The 17,783-nt window shown below is 33.1% G+C and overlaps 2 protein-coding genes across 2 annotated transcripts; both read left to right on the plus strand.

Moving 5' to 3' along the window:
• Positions 1-846: 846 nt before the first annotated feature.
• On the plus strand, positions 847-4,411 carry LOC106714719 (prolyl 4-hydroxylase subunit alpha-2). The gene is made up of 10 exons (XM_014507824.2): positions 847-1,031; positions 1,106-1,251; positions 1,544-1,700; positions 1,943-2,121; positions 2,193-2,430; positions 2,531-2,684; positions 3,088-3,309; positions 3,387-3,446; positions 3,521-3,686; positions 3,996-4,411. Exons 1-10 carry the CDS (start codon positions 847-849, stop codon positions 4,112-4,114), a joined length of 1,626 nt encoding a protein of 541 aa, XP_014363310.2. The 3' UTR covers positions 4,115-4,411.
• Positions 4,412-7,307: 2,896 nt separating this feature from the next.
• LOC106714718 (prolyl 4-hydroxylase subunit alpha-1) lies at positions 7,308-11,372 on the plus strand. The gene is made up of 9 exons (XM_045678632.1): positions 7,308-7,484; positions 7,992-8,131; positions 8,386-8,498; positions 8,689-8,842; positions 9,181-9,408; positions 9,725-9,793; positions 10,152-10,317; positions 10,817-10,987; positions 11,299-11,372. Exons 1-9 carry the CDS (start codon positions 7,310-7,312, stop codon positions 11,370-11,372), a joined length of 1,290 nt encoding a protein of 429 aa, XP_045534588.1. The 5' UTR covers positions 7,308-7,309.
• Positions 11,373-17,783: the final 6,411 nt, after the last annotated feature.

The following is a 17,783-nucleotide window of genomic DNA, read 5'->3' on the forward strand; positions in this document are numbered from 1 at the left end:
CGTAATGTTTTTTAGAATTAAACGTTTTTACATAACATTTTTTTTATTTAATTAAATAGTTTTTTTTATTTTGCCGTGAATGTTGTTTGAGTCGGAAGTAAATCAAATGATACCCCTTACTACCAAATTAGTTATGTTTGTTAATAGATTAATAATAATAATAATAAGCATTTATTTAGCATTGTCATGCTAAATAAAGGCTAAGGCTAAAAATTATTTTGTATGAATAAAAGACTGTTATGTCCCCTGTTGGGTATAAGCCTCCTCCATGTTTCTCCACTTGTCTCTGTCTACAGCTGTTCTCATCCAAGCCTCTTAGTAGATTAATCTTTGATTTTTTTTCACTTTCTAAGAAGAATGTCTGGCAGCAAAATATTATACTTGAGTATTTGAAAACTGTCCCCTTTACAGAAAATTTACTTTTACATATAGTTCTCAGTAGTGGTGACGGCACCGCAGTAACAACTCGCTGGCGAGGTAAACACGGTACAAGTTGAAAACCAGATCGGGGTAAAGTCTGTCTTAATTATATCAGTGAAAAGTTGCAATAAATCTCTTTTATAAATATAGAAAAGGTTGAAATTGTTACCCGCCATTTCTGTTGTTTTTCTTCCCGCCAAAATTATTGCATATAAGAAATTCAATACATTGTACAGATTTTTTACGAAAAGGGATAGCCACAAAATACTTTTAAGATATACAAATAAAATACAAGCTTAGTGCAATGCGTAATCGTGTACCAATTTGCGTATAATAATATTCTAATTTCTATCTCCTATAGGTGTTTTTGATCTTCTGAATTTATTGTTGGGATTTCATGGCTTTTATTTTAGTTTCGGCGTCAAAATGAATCACAAGCATACGATCTATCTCATTTGCATCGCGCTAGTAGTCAACTGGGTATGGACGTGCGCCGAGCTGTTCACAGCAATATCCGACATGGAACAGCTATTAGTGACCCAAAAAAAGATCATCGATGACTTGGAAGATTATATTCAAAGAGAAGAGAAAAGACTTGGTGTTTTAAAAAAGTAAGCCTATCACTAATCACGTAAAAATTCTTGTCCAGAGTGTCACAGTTCATATAATTTATTTTATATTTCAGACAGTTAAATATGTACAGAAGTGAGCACGAGATAGCGATGGCAGACGTCGACAACTATTTGGGCAATCCCATCAACGCCTTCACTCTCATCAAAAGACTCACTATAGATTTAGAATTTATAGAAAACGTAATAAAACTTAGCACAGGTAAGGCGTGTAATATATGTTTAGTGAATGATAATTATGATTAAAAATTTGTGGATATGTTATTGTAGATATCTTACTTGTAAGTGAGATTTGCTATGATTTGTAATTTGATTTTGAAAATAAATAAACCGAACGATATCGCGCGAGTGGTAACAACTAGTTCTTTGCGTTACATCCAATTTCTCACTATGAACGTAAATGTTACTAATTGTCTAAGACGTCCCAGACCACACTTCCAACCATTAAAAAAGAATGTACTTACGTCATTGTTTATTGCTTGAATACATTACAGAATATGTTAGGAACGAGACAGCTAAAGGCACAGAGGTGAAATATCCTACCGAGGTGGATCTGACGGGAGCTGCGCAAGCTCTCACGCGGCTGCAAAACACGTACCGACTGGATATAGGAGAACTGGCTCAGGGGATATTAAATGGAGTCGTTTATAGGTAGGTACAGACTTTGCCAAATATCTTTACGGCTCGGAACGTTAACGTGTCGCTGCACAGAACACAATTTTAGCGCAGTGTAAAGGTATGTAAGGGAGGGCACCGCGCACTGCGCAAATGAGCTGGAGCTGCCGAGATATTTGAAAAGACGTTTATCAGTTTCAGGAGACAAATCCACCGTACCATCAATTTATTTGGAAGGAACGTGCTGTTTAAAGCTAAAATAAAGTTTCGTTTCCCAGTACACCGATGAGCGCCAGTGACTGCTACGAGCTTGGCCGTACCCTGTACATAGTCGACGACTACTCCAACTCTCTGCGCTGGATGCAAGAGGCGCTGCGCAAATACAAAGAAGACGAATTTCACAATTTATCGGAAGTAGACATTTTGGAGTACATAAGCTACTTGCATTACCTATTAGGTATATGGAATTAAAGCTTTTATTTTTTACGTGTTTGCAAAAAAATCATCAACATTTTCTTCTCCTTTTAGATGATGGCCAAACAGCTTTAGAGTGGACCACGAAGATTCTAAGTCTCGATCCGAACAACCAACACGCTCTGAATAACATTCCATTTTATTTAAAGAGTGTTACAGAAAAGAAGAAGATACTTGAAATGGAAAACGCAGACGATGATGACGAAGAGGAAACCTATTTAGAAAGAGATACCAGAATGTACGAAACACTTTGTCGCGGTGAAATGGAACTACCCAGTCAAATTGTTAGGAAGTGAGTTTTAAAACATGACAGAAAAATAACGTCTGAATAACATGTAATTTGAAACGTGATATTTCATGCTAATATTCATTTGGATTATTAACAATTTCAGCCTTAAATGCAGTTATTTGACAAAAAATCATCCGTTTCTGAAGTTGGCTCCGATAAAGATGGAACAAATATACATAGAGCCTGACGTGTTCTTGTACCATGAGGTGATGAGCGATGAGGAGATCGAGCACATCAAAGACATGGCCAGGCCCAGAGTCAGTTCAATCATTCCATTTAATAAAGAATCCTCTAATTTTATATTAGTTATTATAGATATGTTAACCGTATTTAGATATTAGGTTATCATCATCTATCCATATGTTCTTTCCACAGACGTTTACTTTTTACTTAAGTACTTCTTTTTTTTTAAACTGAGACGTGTAAGCTTTTAGAGATATAGGTTTTTATTACGACTGCATAGATATATTTCTCAATAAAAATTATGTGCAGTCAGAAGCTATTGTTATAACTACATTGATGCAATAGCAATATTCAGTCATAATATACTACAATGTTAATTAAAAGCCATTCAGTCTGAATCTATGGTTTTTGACTTCATTAAGGATGTTGTTTTAACCGTTGTCGTATTAAGCGGTTACTGATATATTACACATGCAGTTCAAACGTGCAACTGTCGTCAATGCCATGGGAGAAGGAACACCATCAGACTCTCGTATCGCCAAGTTTGCCTGGCTGAAGGACGAGGAGTCAGCTGTGGTGGCGCGCGTGTCGCAGCGAGTTACAGATTTTACCGGATTAAGTACGACCTACGCTGAGAAACTACAAGTCGTCAACTACGGCATCGGGGGTCATTATGTACCACATTATGATTCTGAATTGGTACGCTAAGCCCCAAAACAATAGTATTTCCGTTTGCAGGTTAGTTAGTAAAATGTAATTTTTTTATTTTATTACAGAAAAGTGATATGCCTTATAAAACTGCATTCGACAGAAGGCTGGCTACAGTTATATTCTATGTAAGTGTAAATTATATGTGTCAGCCTTCCTTTTAACAAAAACATGATAATAACGATTATTTGTATTTGTTGAGATGTCCGACGTAGCGCAGGGGGGCGCCACTGTGTTCTTGGAGCTGGGACTGAGCGTGTTACCCGTAAAGAATGCTGCGCTATTCTGGATGAACCTGCACCCGTCGGGCGAGGTTGACATTGCCATGCGTCACGCCGGCTGCCCCGTGCTGCGCGGCTCCAAGTGGAGTAAGTATCCAGCACACAAATAAACAACGACGAAACATAATTAATGATTATAATTTTTACTTATTTATTTAATTTTAAGTATAATATGATAACACAGAATTTTCTCGCCAAACTTCTTACGTGGTTTATAGGCGTTGCATCTTTTATAATAATTTGTTATGTACATTTAATTAAGAAAACAAAAAAAAAAGAAAACTATGAATACATATACTTTACTTAAATATAAACTTGTACAAAAAATAAATAATAACAAAGACATATGAAGAATTACTAATTCATGTAACAATATATTCTTTATGCTTTTTTTAGTATGCAATAAATGGATTCACCAACTCGGTCAAGAACTGCTTGCGCCGTGCAACCTGGAATATCAACCAGAAGAGGTTTTGCGAAAAATTATAAAAGCTAAACCTAAAGTACAGGTTTAGTACGTTAGTGATCTTGTGTACATATTGTAAAATGTTTCAACGTGTTCTTGTAAAAAATAAACGTTATTATAAGCAGCAATGTTCTGAACAAGATTGGGTAAGGATATGAAGAAGGAGAATGTCATAAGAGGAGATGCCACAAGAGAAGAAAGTGATCGCACGTCCAACGAACCGTCCTTGTGGAACTCTGCAGTTAAACGATTACTATGGACAATTTATTTTGTTACGATTGAACATTGCACAATAAAATCATATTCGCAAACATACCAGAAAAATGTTCAATGCACGCGCATAAAAACACCAGAAAATACTATAGCTAAATGATTAATAAAGACTGCATTTCTAAAATGAATAAACGCATAAATCTTCATTCCACGTTAACGCTTACTTATGCACAATCAGCAATACAAATTGCCTAATTGAAATACTAATAGAAGTGGGAATAAAAATTGTAGTAGAAAGAGATAAAGGAAATGCGCGCCCGATGTTAAGTGTCCAATAAATAAAAAATATGCCACAAACAGTATGCTAACAGATGCCAACTCATTTGTGTGGGAGGTATAAGGAAAAATCCTTCTCCCTCAATATTAGAAGACATAAAACAAGAAGGGAGCACTGGTTTAAAACATTCATCATTATTTAATTTAAACATTCATCCGCAAGACTTATCACTAGCGAATTTTTGCAGCAAAATGGACATTGTTGTTAATAATTTCACGTTAAATCAGAGTCAATCATGTGCATTACACGCTGTAACATTGAGAAGTGGGTTGTGTAATATTCTACTTTTTAATTTGAATTCATTTAAAATTAGGATAAAAGATATCAGGAAAAATTTATTAAATATATTTATTTCTAAAAGTAAAATTAATTATAAATTAAGTTCGTAGAATATAATCCCGTTTTACATCTCATCTATATTTAAACATAATATTATAATTATTTTATTTATATAACTTTATAACAAGAGTTTGAAACAATGGTCACGTAATTTAATTAATTTTAATATTTTATTGTCCTTTTTTTTCTTCTTTTTAATACTGACCGACATTTATAGCGCTCGTGGTTATAGCTGTTTTTAAAGTCCCGTATCCTAACTGATCAATCAACGTGTCACTATTTTTTCTCAGAAGCGCGACAAAATCCATAAAATTTCTATAATTAAAAATATGTAGTATTCATATACGAAATCATTTCTCTGATTTTGTTCCAGTGTAATCGTGTTCTCGTTTCGACAATGTTTTTTAAAATATTATTATTTTTAATTTGTTATTGTAAACTAAGTCTATGGACGGAGGCGGAAGTGTATACGGCGATAACGGAGCTTGCGCCCTTGCTCCCCACTCTAGACCGGATCATAAAGGATTTAGAATATTTCATTGAAAAAGAGGAGATAAGAGCTGATACTCTGAAAACGTACGTTTTTCTTACCCATCATAATGTAATATTACATCGTTAGTAGACGTATAGTAAACGTATAGTTATTTTCAAATATCTTGGCGGTCTAGCTCCCCGCCTCTTCCCGCAACCTGCTACGCCCTACGAAATCTCAAATTGTGTTCTGCGCTCAGGCGAAATTTCGAGCCGCCAAGATATCTGAAAACTGCTATATAGGAGTTGGACTACTGTAAATGCGATAGATGTTTTTTCCCGAGTAACTAGAATGATTTCTAAGAAAATTATCAAATAATAATAAAATCATTAACTCGACTGTGACGCGCTAATAACGTAATCAGTCTTTCAACACATTCACTGCCATCGACTCGCCTGGTTTTCATTTTTCAACGAAAAATCGTAGTCTCATGGAACGTGTTAATAAAAATTACCGCCGCTCTTAAAATCGTTTATGTGGCAATCAACTTCACTTCTAATATCTTATTTTAGGCAACTGAATATGTACAAAAAAGAAAAAGAAATCGTCTCCAAAGATTATTCGGAGTATTTGGAAAATCCTGTTAACGCGTACGTTCTCATAAAGCGGCTCACATTCGACTTAGATTATCTCATACAGAATATACAAAATATCACAAGTAAGTATTTTTAAAACACAGAAAAAGATAAATGGCTCTGGTTGTATTTAGTAGTCTGGTAGTCATTTTAATAGTTCCAAGATTATAAAAATAGATGACTTGTATTTGCGAATTGATTTGAGACATATAAAGTATTCATCATCATCATCATCAGCTCACTATACGTCCCCGCCGAGGGGCTCGGAGCCTACCCCAAGTTAGGGGTGACTAGGCCATAGTTAACCACGCTGGCCAAGTGCGGGTTGGTTGACTTCACACATATCATTGAATTTCTTCTCAGATATGTGCAGGTTGCATCATGATGTTTTCCTTCACCGTAAGAACGTCGGATAAATGTATTAAGTATTCACAGTCAGCTAAATAGTTACTTTAGCGCCTCTTAGTTTAGATAAATGAGGTATTCAATCTAAATGAGAGAGATGAGAATATCTAATAAGAGAATGTTTAATATGAGGACTCTGACAGTTAATAGTATCTATTTACTTAGAAAAAAATGGTACAATTAATCTACGGCACGAGAATCTTAAGTATCCCACATTGGAGGATTTGGTTGGTTCAGCGTTAGCGCTCTCGAGACTTCAAAATACTTACGAACTCAATGTCACCAAACTCGCTGAAGAAAGATTGACTAATGCATCATTCGGGTAATTTTCTTGCTTGTATTGATTAGCATTTTATATTATATAAATACTAGTGGTCGGTTATTGGTCGGAATTTGACCATCATAAAAGAAGTTTTTTTTATAAAAAAAGCGTCAGGCAGTTCTTCTTTACTTATAACGGTGTCAATTTTTACGTTCATCTGTTAGCGCAAATTCCTTGAAAATGGCTACAAATTTTTCGCTTCACGTATTAATGTAATGATAATAATAAAACTAAATCTTATTGTCTATATGTTTTCTTTAACACGTTCAGTGCGATGATAAATTTTCGTATCAATATCAACTTATGAAACACACATTAAACGACTTTTTAGCCGACTTCAAAAAGAAGGAGGTTATCAATTCGACTGTTTTTTTATGTGTGTTACTGCGAATCTCCGCCCCTGGTGGTCTGATTTTGATAAAAATTATTTTAATCGAAAGGAAGTGCTTGCAGATGGGTCCCATTTTTTTTTTATAAGCATCTCTGTTAGAAGGTATTTTTATTACATTTCCAGTAATTCGATGACGGTAAACGACTGTTTCAAACTTGGCCAAATACTTTATCAACATAAAAAGTTTAAGCATTCACTAGAATGGTTGATAGAAGCGCTTCGGAAATACAAGAAGGAAAATGTAACGTACGGAGTTTCGGAGATTCTCATCCTTAATTACATTAGTTATGCTCTATATTACACTGGTCTGTATTTTTTAAGTTATTTGAAATCAACAATTAAGAAAATTTATCTTCCTTACCTATATATTTACATAATGTCTATGGACTTAGGTATAATAATTATTTTAATTATTTATAATGATAAGAATAATCCGTGATTTACAATTAAAAAAAGAGCCAACAAACTCTCTGAAAAGTAAATCGATAGCTTATATGGGTCGCTGGGCTTTTACCCTAATTGATGGAGAGAGACGCGCCGATCGGATTTTACTTTTATCTTAAACTAGCTTTTACCCGCGACTCCGTCCGCGCGAAATAAAAAAAATAGAAAACGGGGTAAAAATTATCCTATGTCCGTTTCCTGGATCTAACCCCAATTTTCAGCCAAATCGATTCAGCCGTTCTTGAGTTATAAATAGTGTAACCAACACGACTTTCTTTTATATATATAGATATAGATGAATTAAATTATACAACTACGTAAAAAAAGACTATAATCTTATGAAAAATCACATTTCAAAATACTTACAGACGATGCCAAAACCGTATTTAAATCAACTAAACAAACATTAGATATTGATAAAGAATATGCGATAAAAATTGAAGATTCTATAAGTGCGTTACAAAATATTGAGATGTTGGAAGAATTGCCTAGTATGGAAGACACCAGTGTAAGTACATATTATACAAATATGTTAACAAATAAAAAAATGTAGCTAATCTGATGATGTGATCGGTCATATTGGGGGACATCTGCGTTTAATTCATAGCACAGGTTTTTAAGATTCCATTTTATATAAATAGTTATAATTTTTTCTGTAAATAGAGTTCGCATATAATACATATAAACTGGGAGTTAACTATTTGTTTAACAACTATCATTTCCGGTATGTACTTACTCATAAATGTTTAAATTCAATTGAAGGCGGAGAATGAAGAAAGCAGTGAAGAATATCAAAGATATTTCAGGAAGGAACAGTTTGTATACGAAGCCCTTTGTCGCGGGGAAATAGATTTACCCACAGAGGTAACAAAGAGGTATACATTGACTCTTATAAATTTTCAAATATAGTTCGACCTCATTATCGAACGATATGATTCTACTGTTTCACGTATTTTCAAGTATTCTGAACAATTATCACGTGTGTTAGTACGTTCATAATAAAAAAAAATAATAGACTTGCAACTTTAAAAAAATGTACGACATTGAAATTATTTCTATTCCAAGATTAAAGTGCAGTTACCTAACGGACACTCATCCATTCCTGAAGTTGGCACCGATCAAGACAGAGCAATTATACATAGAGCCCGACGTGTTTGTCTTTTACAATGTGATCAGTGACGAGGAGATCGAGCATTTGAAGATCCTATCGAAACAGAGAGTAAGAGAGAGTCTAATCATTTAAACTGATCTTACTAATATTATAAATGCAAACTTTTAGATGGATGGAGAGATGTTTGTTTGAAGGTATCTCCGGAATAGCTCAACGGATCTTGATGAAAATTGGCACAGACGTTGAATATAGCCTGGAAGAACACATAGGCTACTTATTACGTTTTATTTTAATTCCGCGCGGATGCAATCGCGGGCGACTGCTAGGAACTTCATAAATTGACTTAAAGTTCAAAATAGCACAATAACCCGTATGAGTATCCCCATAGGGTCAATTTATCTCTTAGTTATTGCGACTAAATTTCCATGAAAAAATATTTGTCACAGCTCAAACGATCAGAAGTGGCAGGTTATTCTGATTTCGCAAATGAAACGATCGCGAAGTACCGCAGTAGTAAGACGGCTTGGCTGTACGACTATGACTCGTCAGTGGCGGCGCGCGTGTCGCGTCGTGCGGCGGACTTCACCGGCTTCAGCACGGCCACCGCTGAGCCCCTGCAGATTGTCAACTACGGCCTTGGCGGACATTTTTCACCACATTTTGATTTTTTCTTGGTATTTATTCTTTTTACGAGTTACTTAGAAGAATTCCAGTAGTCTAAGAATATGAAAAGCGGAGTACCAAACAACTTTCAGCATTGAAAAAGGTTTATGTCAATAGTGCATTGATGATGATAACGATGAAGGAGACAATCCTGTAGTGTACATATTTTAGTTACTATTATGATAGTTGGTTGGTAGTTACTATCTTATAGTTTAGTCATAGAGTAAAAAAATCATGTGATCCTAATAACTTGCATTTATAGTTTTATACATAAATAGGTTTTCCAGTTTATTTCCTTTTATTAAAAGTTTCAAAATTATTGAACAGAAAGACTCCGAGCCTGAGTTACCCAAAATGAAAAAATATGGAAATAGAATAGCGACTACAATATTCTATGTAAGTATACTAATTGAAGGTGTATTATTATACAGAAAGAGATTATTTATAACTTGAATAATACTAAGTCAAAATTCTCACGTCTTTTTAAAAATACCATCCAATGAAAGAAACAGTTTCTTACGTGTTATTATTTAATTTTAAACATTTTTGATAACCCATGAACTCCTATAGTATTCCATATTTGTAACTTCATCTTATTATCTTATCGCCAGTTGGATGTATCGTAAAGTGTATCATAATATTGACTAACTTTTCGAACGTATTATATAACTAGGTAAAAAAGAAAATATTAAAAAATAAAAATCAAGGACAAATAAAAATCAACTGTAATTTTGAGTTTTTATACAACTTTTAGATGTCCGACGTGACACAAGGGGGTGCCACTGTGTTCACGGAGCTGGGTCTGACCGTGTTCCCGGTGAAGAACGCGGCGTTATATTGGTTGAACCTGCACCCGTCGGGCGAAGGCGACATCACGACGCGCCATGCCGCCTGCCCCGTGCTGCGCGGCTCCAAGTGGAGTAAGTATCCAACTACAATAAAAGGAAACAATTAAGTTCCACACAAAAAGTAATGCTAATAAGACCCTGATGCGGTTACATCAAACTCTCACATAAAGAGTGGGACCCTTGATTGGGGTACTTCCCCGGTGAGAGCATCCATATCCATACACAGCTGACTTCGAAATTGTTCTAGGTATGACATGGCGTTCTAGTCTAAAATAAATTTATTGCTATTGTATTTACAAAATATTGTCTTCCAAAAGATTTAAACTAACAAAGAATCTATTAAACGTAAAGGTTAGCCTTTCAACGTAATAAAGATTATATGAGTTAGTTAGTCTATGAGAAGCGGTCACTTCTCTATTTTATTGATGCCAGTAACCGCTACATAGTTTGCCACATTCTGCTATAAAAATAATATCTAGAGATGTCTCTGCGTTGTTCATTAATTTTAATATCAAGAACTTGTACATTTCTTTCCCATTTAATCATTACTCGTAAAAAAATTACCTTTTAGTTTCAAACAAATGGTTCCATCTATTGGGACAAGAGACCATCAGACCTTGTAACCTGGAATACCAAATAGAAAACGTCAAACGAAAGACTTTTATGCCCCGACCAAAGACATCGAACGAGTATCATAGACAACTCATATTTGATTGGTTTACAAATAACGGTCTAGAAAAATGTATGTATGAATAGACATTTTTATATCTATCTTTAGAAATCCTTCTGTCACTTGAACGCTAAATTAATAAATAATTTATCTAATTCTTCAGTTGTAGTCTTCATTAGTCTTTCAGTGAAACATTAATTCCTTCGTATGCCGGGAATATTTATCTCTGGAATACATCCTCTCTACATCTGAAAACAGAATTACTTAATTGTTTCACTCATTAACATTTTAACGGACATCATATATTCAAATACTTACGTATATATACGTATTTTCCTTCACAGCTTTAATTTAAGCTGATGTTTTTTTACTTATATTTATAGTGTACATGGGCTTATTTGCTCAGAAATTACTCTACGGTAAGTCTAATTTGTTCGTACTTAATTATATTATTTAGACATTTATAGCTATGAAAGCTAATACTAGATAAAAGGTAGTTAGTGAAGCTCCATTATAGAAGTAAAATTCTAATATTTACCTTTAATATTAACACAAAAATATTCTTATGCCTATTTTATTTTTCTATAAGTTGTAAAACACAATTTACTTTGCAGTATTAAACAATCTATGATAAAGAAATGAAATTTATACATCTAGTGATTTATTCTTTCTTCTCATCTTGAACAAGGTTAGTGGAGAGCAATTTAAGACAACAAAAACGTTACATATAGAATTAAACATATACTGTACATAACATTCTTGTTGTTTATACATTACCCTAAATCAACCTCGCTTCTGGACCACTGACGACAGAATATCTTCATAATGATGGAGTAAAGAATATTTCAGAACAAACAAAGTAAGTACATGCATGGTAGAGCTTAGCATTGCACACTACTGTGTTTGCTATGAAACACTCCGACGGCGATCTTCTGACTCTCTTCGTACCCACCTCTATGCTAATAAATTGAGTTATATTCTTATCTATACAAATAATAATATTGGAGTGTCTGTATATAATATGAAAAAATTCATATTATATTTCGTGAACATGATGTATTTGCGTTGTTAAAAACGCCAGAACAATTTTTAAAATTTTTGTCCGTCCGCAAATTCGGTTTTGTTTTGGGTAATCTCCGAAACGTCTGGACAGATTTTAACTTTTACTGGAAGATGGCTGATTATGTAGAAATGTTATAAGCTATTTTTTTAATTCCACGCTGACGAAGATCCGGGCGAAAGTTACTTTAATATAAAGTTTAAAATATTAATATTGCATTAAAAAAAGGTAATATTAGAAATACCATGATGGACCAACAAGCATGAGAAGATGATATGGAAATAAAGAATTGAAAGAGGCGCCAAATGAAATTCTATAACCTCTGCCGGTCAATCATAAAAGCACATGGGCTTTAGTGTTATGTTAAAAATACTTACCTACAACCGGGGCTCAATGCAATCTCTGCTGTTTTCATATTTTGGTAGAGTTTTAAAACTAGGAATCTAGAACCAAGTTGCATCTGTAAATTGAGATTTCAGTAAATTTAAATATAAATACATCTTACATAATATTGTTACTGAACTTCGTGATTTCATTTTTTCGAGAATTCGTTCGGTATGAAATAACAAACATTTACGTAATGTCTGCAAAAACGGTATTCCAAGTGGCGATGCATTGTTGTGGAATAACGATTCTTTGTTATAAGGTCAATGGAGTGATGATCGTTGTATTGATACTCGGATTGCGGTGGTGTTAACATACCGAGAAACGCTTGACCGTTTAGTGCAATGCAGGAATTATACTTTTGTTTGAACCTCCATATATTATCTCCTACATAATGTATTCCATTAATACAACTAGGAAGAGGAAATATTTGTTCTGTTTCTGCTACTATAATATGAAAAATTCAACCTAGAAATGTTAATATAGACAAAATATTTAACAAAAAAGATCGTATTGTCAATATATTACAATATATTGCACGTTTTCATTTTAGTTTTTTCAGCACAAACACTTTCTACCGACAAGAATGTCATGTGATAAGTTAATCATAAAATTTTTCGTGCAAACTTTTTAGATATGTATCAAAAAGTTATAATTCTAACTTATCTAGCCTTCTGAGAGATGAGATAAAGAGATATTTGTTTGTAAACGAGTGCAAATTCAACTCCAAAACTACTTTACATGAAGTTATTACCTACTACTGCGCCCGAAAATAAATTCCACACTACAAGCATCCTTATATACCTTAAAACAAAATGTACCTTATGTATATCACGGTTATCAATGTTGACAACAGTTCTCCGCTTTACATAGTCCACATTTTAAGTTTTGATCTTACTATATATCGGATACGGTTCAAACAATTTACTAGATCCTATATACATTGTGTTCGACCAAAAGTACATTCGATGTCATACACATAGAGACTTCCACTTCAAAAAAATATTGATCCGGGTGTTTCAAGTCCAGGATACACTGTAGAATGTTGTGATTAAACATGTATCTCAATTTCATTACCCTTATAATATTATAACTGGTAACTGTCTCCTCTCTAAGTGCTATATAACCTCTACATTATCTATAACAACATAAATCTTAGGATTAGCACCTAGGATCATATTTGAAAAATGATTTTGCAGTCGAATATCCAATTAAGTTATAAGCTCTTACATAAACAGTTTAACTGAGTTTCAAATGATTGGTTAAAACGTGTTAACAATACAGCTGATCCAGGATAAAGAATTATGAACTTCTAACTGTTGTGAAGTCTGTGGGTGTCGGGGATCACAAGCACCAAGTTAGCTTTCCACTTTCGTCCATAAAATCAAATTATTATGACTCTTAGACAAAAATAAAGACTCTATTACATTATGTAATATTGCTAATACACGAATTCAAACAAATCACTTACCTACAATTTGTTGCCAAAAATCATTTAATTTATTGTCATTGTGTTGCTATTTGATTATTTAAATGCAATTATCGATAAACATTTTGTTACTTATTTACAGGGTAATTGAAATGGGAGCACATTTTAATTGGTTTTTTAATAGCTATTTAGCCACGTTTGTGAATTGACAGCCACTTATATCACTTTCGCGTGGGCCAAATGCTGGTCGGTGACTGCTGGGAGCGGAGACCACGGCCGCTAACGATGAAACCGGAGCTCTGGACTGTAAACATCCACCGATCGGAATCCTCATACATTCGTTGACAAACGACGTATCTACCAATGTCTTTGTCTCAGAAAAAAATTGTTAAGCTCTATTCAATTTTAAGGTATTTTCTGTCACACATAAAGATGTTTACTGGTTACTAAGGTGTGCCTCAGTTTATACTTTCTTATACTAAACTTACACTAAGGGTCTTCGTTAGCGAACGTTTAAATACTTTTAGTGCGGCAGTATGATGTCCCAACACAGACAACTTTCGACCTGAAATCGGTCTCAATAATTTTTTAATTAAGATGATATGTTTTAGTGCTACCTTGTAAAAAAGCTTTTAAATAGTCTTTGTTGCTTTCTTTAATTCCTTTTTAATTAAAATCAATGCTTGTTTGTTCATTGTATATCAGATTGTGGTGAAACTTTGTTTATAAACCAAAATGTTAATTAACTTTTATCATTTAAATGTTTAAGTAAAACCTTTAGATAAAAACTGTGTTGTTAACTTACAGTTAGTAACATTTCAGATAAGCATATCTTCTACGGTTTAAATCTAGGTAACCCGACTTATTTTGATGTCCTCGCACAAGTGGGTAGTTTGTAAACCCTCACCGGTGCCTCGCGGGGGATCTCAGAGTTAACTGTCGGTTTAACTGATCCATAAGTAAAATAAACCGAACTATAACTGTTACCATTTGTTCATTCTTAGAAAAGTCCCTAGTAAATTAGTATTTAATTTTGCAGCACGCAATCTCAGTGCTATCTCCGGTGGAAATGGTATTTAAATTGTCCATTTCAATTTTAAAAGTTGATTTTCATATTCATGATGAGAAAGTTACAATCGTAACATTAAATCAGAATAAATTCATATATACAATGTCGACAAAAAGTTCTTAGACAAAAATCGCGCTATAAGTTAGTCTAAGTTAGAAACTCATTCTTTTTGTACCATGGTGTGCAATAATTATATAAAAAAATACGTAATTCAATTATTTATTCTTACTTCTTACTAATATTGTAAATACAAATGTTTAGATGAATGGATGGATGGATGTTTGTTTGAAGGTATCTCCGGAACGGCTCAAAGGATCTTGATGAAATTTGGCACAGATGTAGAACATTGTCTGAAGAAACACATAGGCTACTTATTACGTTTTTTTTTTACGTTACATACAAAAATATTAAATATTCGTAACAATTATTGGATTGGTATTAAAATATGCTGTAGAGATAACCAAATTATCCTACTATTTTACAAAATTTACCTGAAAACAAACCTAAACATTCATGACATGACTGCTATGTATTCCTTTGGCAAAGGCACGCGCTGAATTTGTTTTTTCCTCTCTATTTAATAATCCGCGGAATCCATAAACATGACGGTTGGCGCGAAAACGACAGTGATTCTCCAAATGTCCGTTATGTCGTGTTGGGATGTGACGCTCGTGTTTACATAACACTTTCTCTGAAAAATGCACCACACCACTTACCTAAGAAATGGCGCCACTTATATGTACATGGCTATCATACAAGTATAGTAGGAATATGTTACATTTTTCCATGGTAAGGAAACAAGCGAGCGACTGTCATTTCATGTTAAGTGATCTTCTCTACTCACTATCGAAGTAGGTAGGTACTTCGGTCCAAGTTCCTACATTTCTGGTCGTGACAGCTTTTAATTATAATTTAAATGTATTAAACGCATTCTGTACTCTTATATTTGTAAGTGTTCGTTTTTAAAACTACACTACATTTAATTCTCTCGATCCAATAATCTTATTTTGTAAGATAATAGCGACCAGCCCCGGCTTCTGCTGGGTGGCAATGAATATACATTTGATTTCTTTTTTGTCATATGAGTTATACCCTTTTTCTTTCTATTTGTCAGAGCTATGTATATATTAGTAAGAGGTAATTTGAATCTACTTACTAATTACGAACACATTCATTTAGATAGATTAATTTTAAAACCGAAAAAATTGTGTTTCAAATAAAGTGCGATGATTGTGAGGAAACCGTAAAAGATAGAGATGTACATGGCTGAATTTTTATAGCTCTTTTACAGCTCTACGATTCTCTCATACATGATTATTTATATTTCTCACGGTTTAGCCTATGAAAGCCAAAACAGACTATTTTTAAGCGATTTAGAAATAAGTTTTTATTCATGTAAGTAATTTTAATTGCGCTGGTTATTATGTTCACATGTAACTTTAATTATAATTAAATATATATACAAACGAACCATAATAATTAAACTACATGATGGTGAAAACTTTATTTTAATCTGTATCGTTACTTAGCAGAACATTCAAGCAAAACATAGATCACGAAAAGCGACTTTGTTATAGAAGATTTATAGATAGCTCGTTCAAATTGAATCTGAACTATTGGCATACTCGTATTAAGCCTTAAGAGGATGAATTATAATGTAAGAATAAAATTATATGAATATATAATATTGTACGTTTAATCTATAATCCGTTAAAAGCTTGTTCGTATCCAGTTTATTAAGTTATAATTTCAAAGAAAGTGTATGAATCGAAAAATAATTTTATGCTACTACTTAAGGCAACTAAGCACTTAAAAGCTTATGAAAATAAAATGATGTTTTCATAAATCTATATTGGATCATATTCCTCGATTAAGTTTTCAGATGAAATATATTTCTTAATACATTTAAGTCTACCTAATAAAAGTTATTTCACCGATATGACTACAATAATTTATTACTCTGAAATATTTATTAACATGTTTCAAAATTCTCGCCGAACACTCATTTATTCCTTTGATAGCAATACAGATCGCGATATAAAATATCTAAGGGCATCTATTTACGTAGAAGTATTTTTTTATTTGCGCAGGATATTTTTTAGTTCCTCAGATGTCCGCAACTCTACAACAGCGCTGCTGAGGAATATAATCAATACTCCAAGCTAGAGCAAGGCACTAACCTACATTATACAGCAAAGTATGTCATACACCTATTGCCTTTTGATAATATAAAAAGACGGTTTGATTTTTTTATTTTATTTTTATAGGTATTTCAAAGCTCATTGAAGCAAGCAGTAATTAATGCTATCATTAAGATGGTAATTACAAGGCTATTGCTTTGTAACTGCCTTACTACTATTGGTATATTTATGGTCATAAATCTTTGCTTGCTATAATATTTAAGAGTCTATATTAATGAGGTTATTCTACTTTATTATATAGTACCTTTATAAAAGAAAAACCAACCATAGTGCAAAAGTGATAAAAATAGAAATGACTAGTAAGTCAAATAACCTATATAGTAATATAGGTAATTAAGACGTGTGTAATTAACACGTCTTAATTTTACTTCAATGATTTTTAATTGTTGTTGCCGTTCGACATTCAATCATCAAATTAATTCAGAGATCTGTACCTATTTTACTATAACTCATAACTATATTTCTATTTTATATGTAAATTTATATGCATAGGTTTTTCACATAATCAATGTTGTAAATTTAAAAGAAATTAAATTAAGAAAACTATCTCGTCATCTCTTGCTACAGTTACAGTATGAATTTTATTACGTATATTAGAAATAGGTTTGATATGAAATAAAAACACTGATTTTAGTAGAACTTTATTGTTTAGAACAGTACTACAACATCAAAATTAAAATTTATATTACTAATTGTGATTTAAGACATAAAACATCCATAATATA

This window comes from Papilio machaon, chromosome 7 (assembly GCF_912999745.1).
Source record: "Papilio machaon chromosome 7, ilPapMach1.1, whole genome shotgun sequence".
Lineage (NCBI taxonomy): Eukaryota > Metazoa > Arthropoda > Insecta > Lepidoptera > Papilionidae > Papilio > Papilio machaon.

Excerpts from the sequence above, each read along its gene's own strand:
- LOC106714719 (XM_014507824.2), top strand. The coding sequence starts at position 847 with ATGAATCACAAGCATACGATCTATCTCATTTGCATCGCGCTAGTAGTC. Across the intron at positions 1,701-1,942 it reads TTAAATGGAGTCGTTTATAG|TACACCGATGAGCGCCAGTG; the intron begins GTAGGTACAGAC and ends TTCGTTTCCCAG. Across the intron at positions 3,687-3,995 it reads GCTGCGCGGCTCCAAGTGGA|TATGCAATAAATGGATTCAC; the intron begins GTAAGTATCCAG and ends TGCTTTTTTTAG.
- LOC106714718 (XM_045678632.1), top strand. The coding sequence starts at position 7,310 with ATGACGGTAAACGACTGTTTCAAACTTGGCCAAATACTTTATCAACAT. Across the intron at positions 9,409-9,724 it reads CACATTTTGATTTTTTCTTG|AAAGACTCCGAGCCTGAGTT; the intron begins GTATTTATTCTT and ends ATTATTGAACAG. Across the intron at positions 10,318-10,816 it reads GCTGCGCGGCTCCAAGTGGA|TTTCAAACAAATGGTTCCAT; the intron begins GTAAGTATCCAA and ends ATTACCTTTTAG.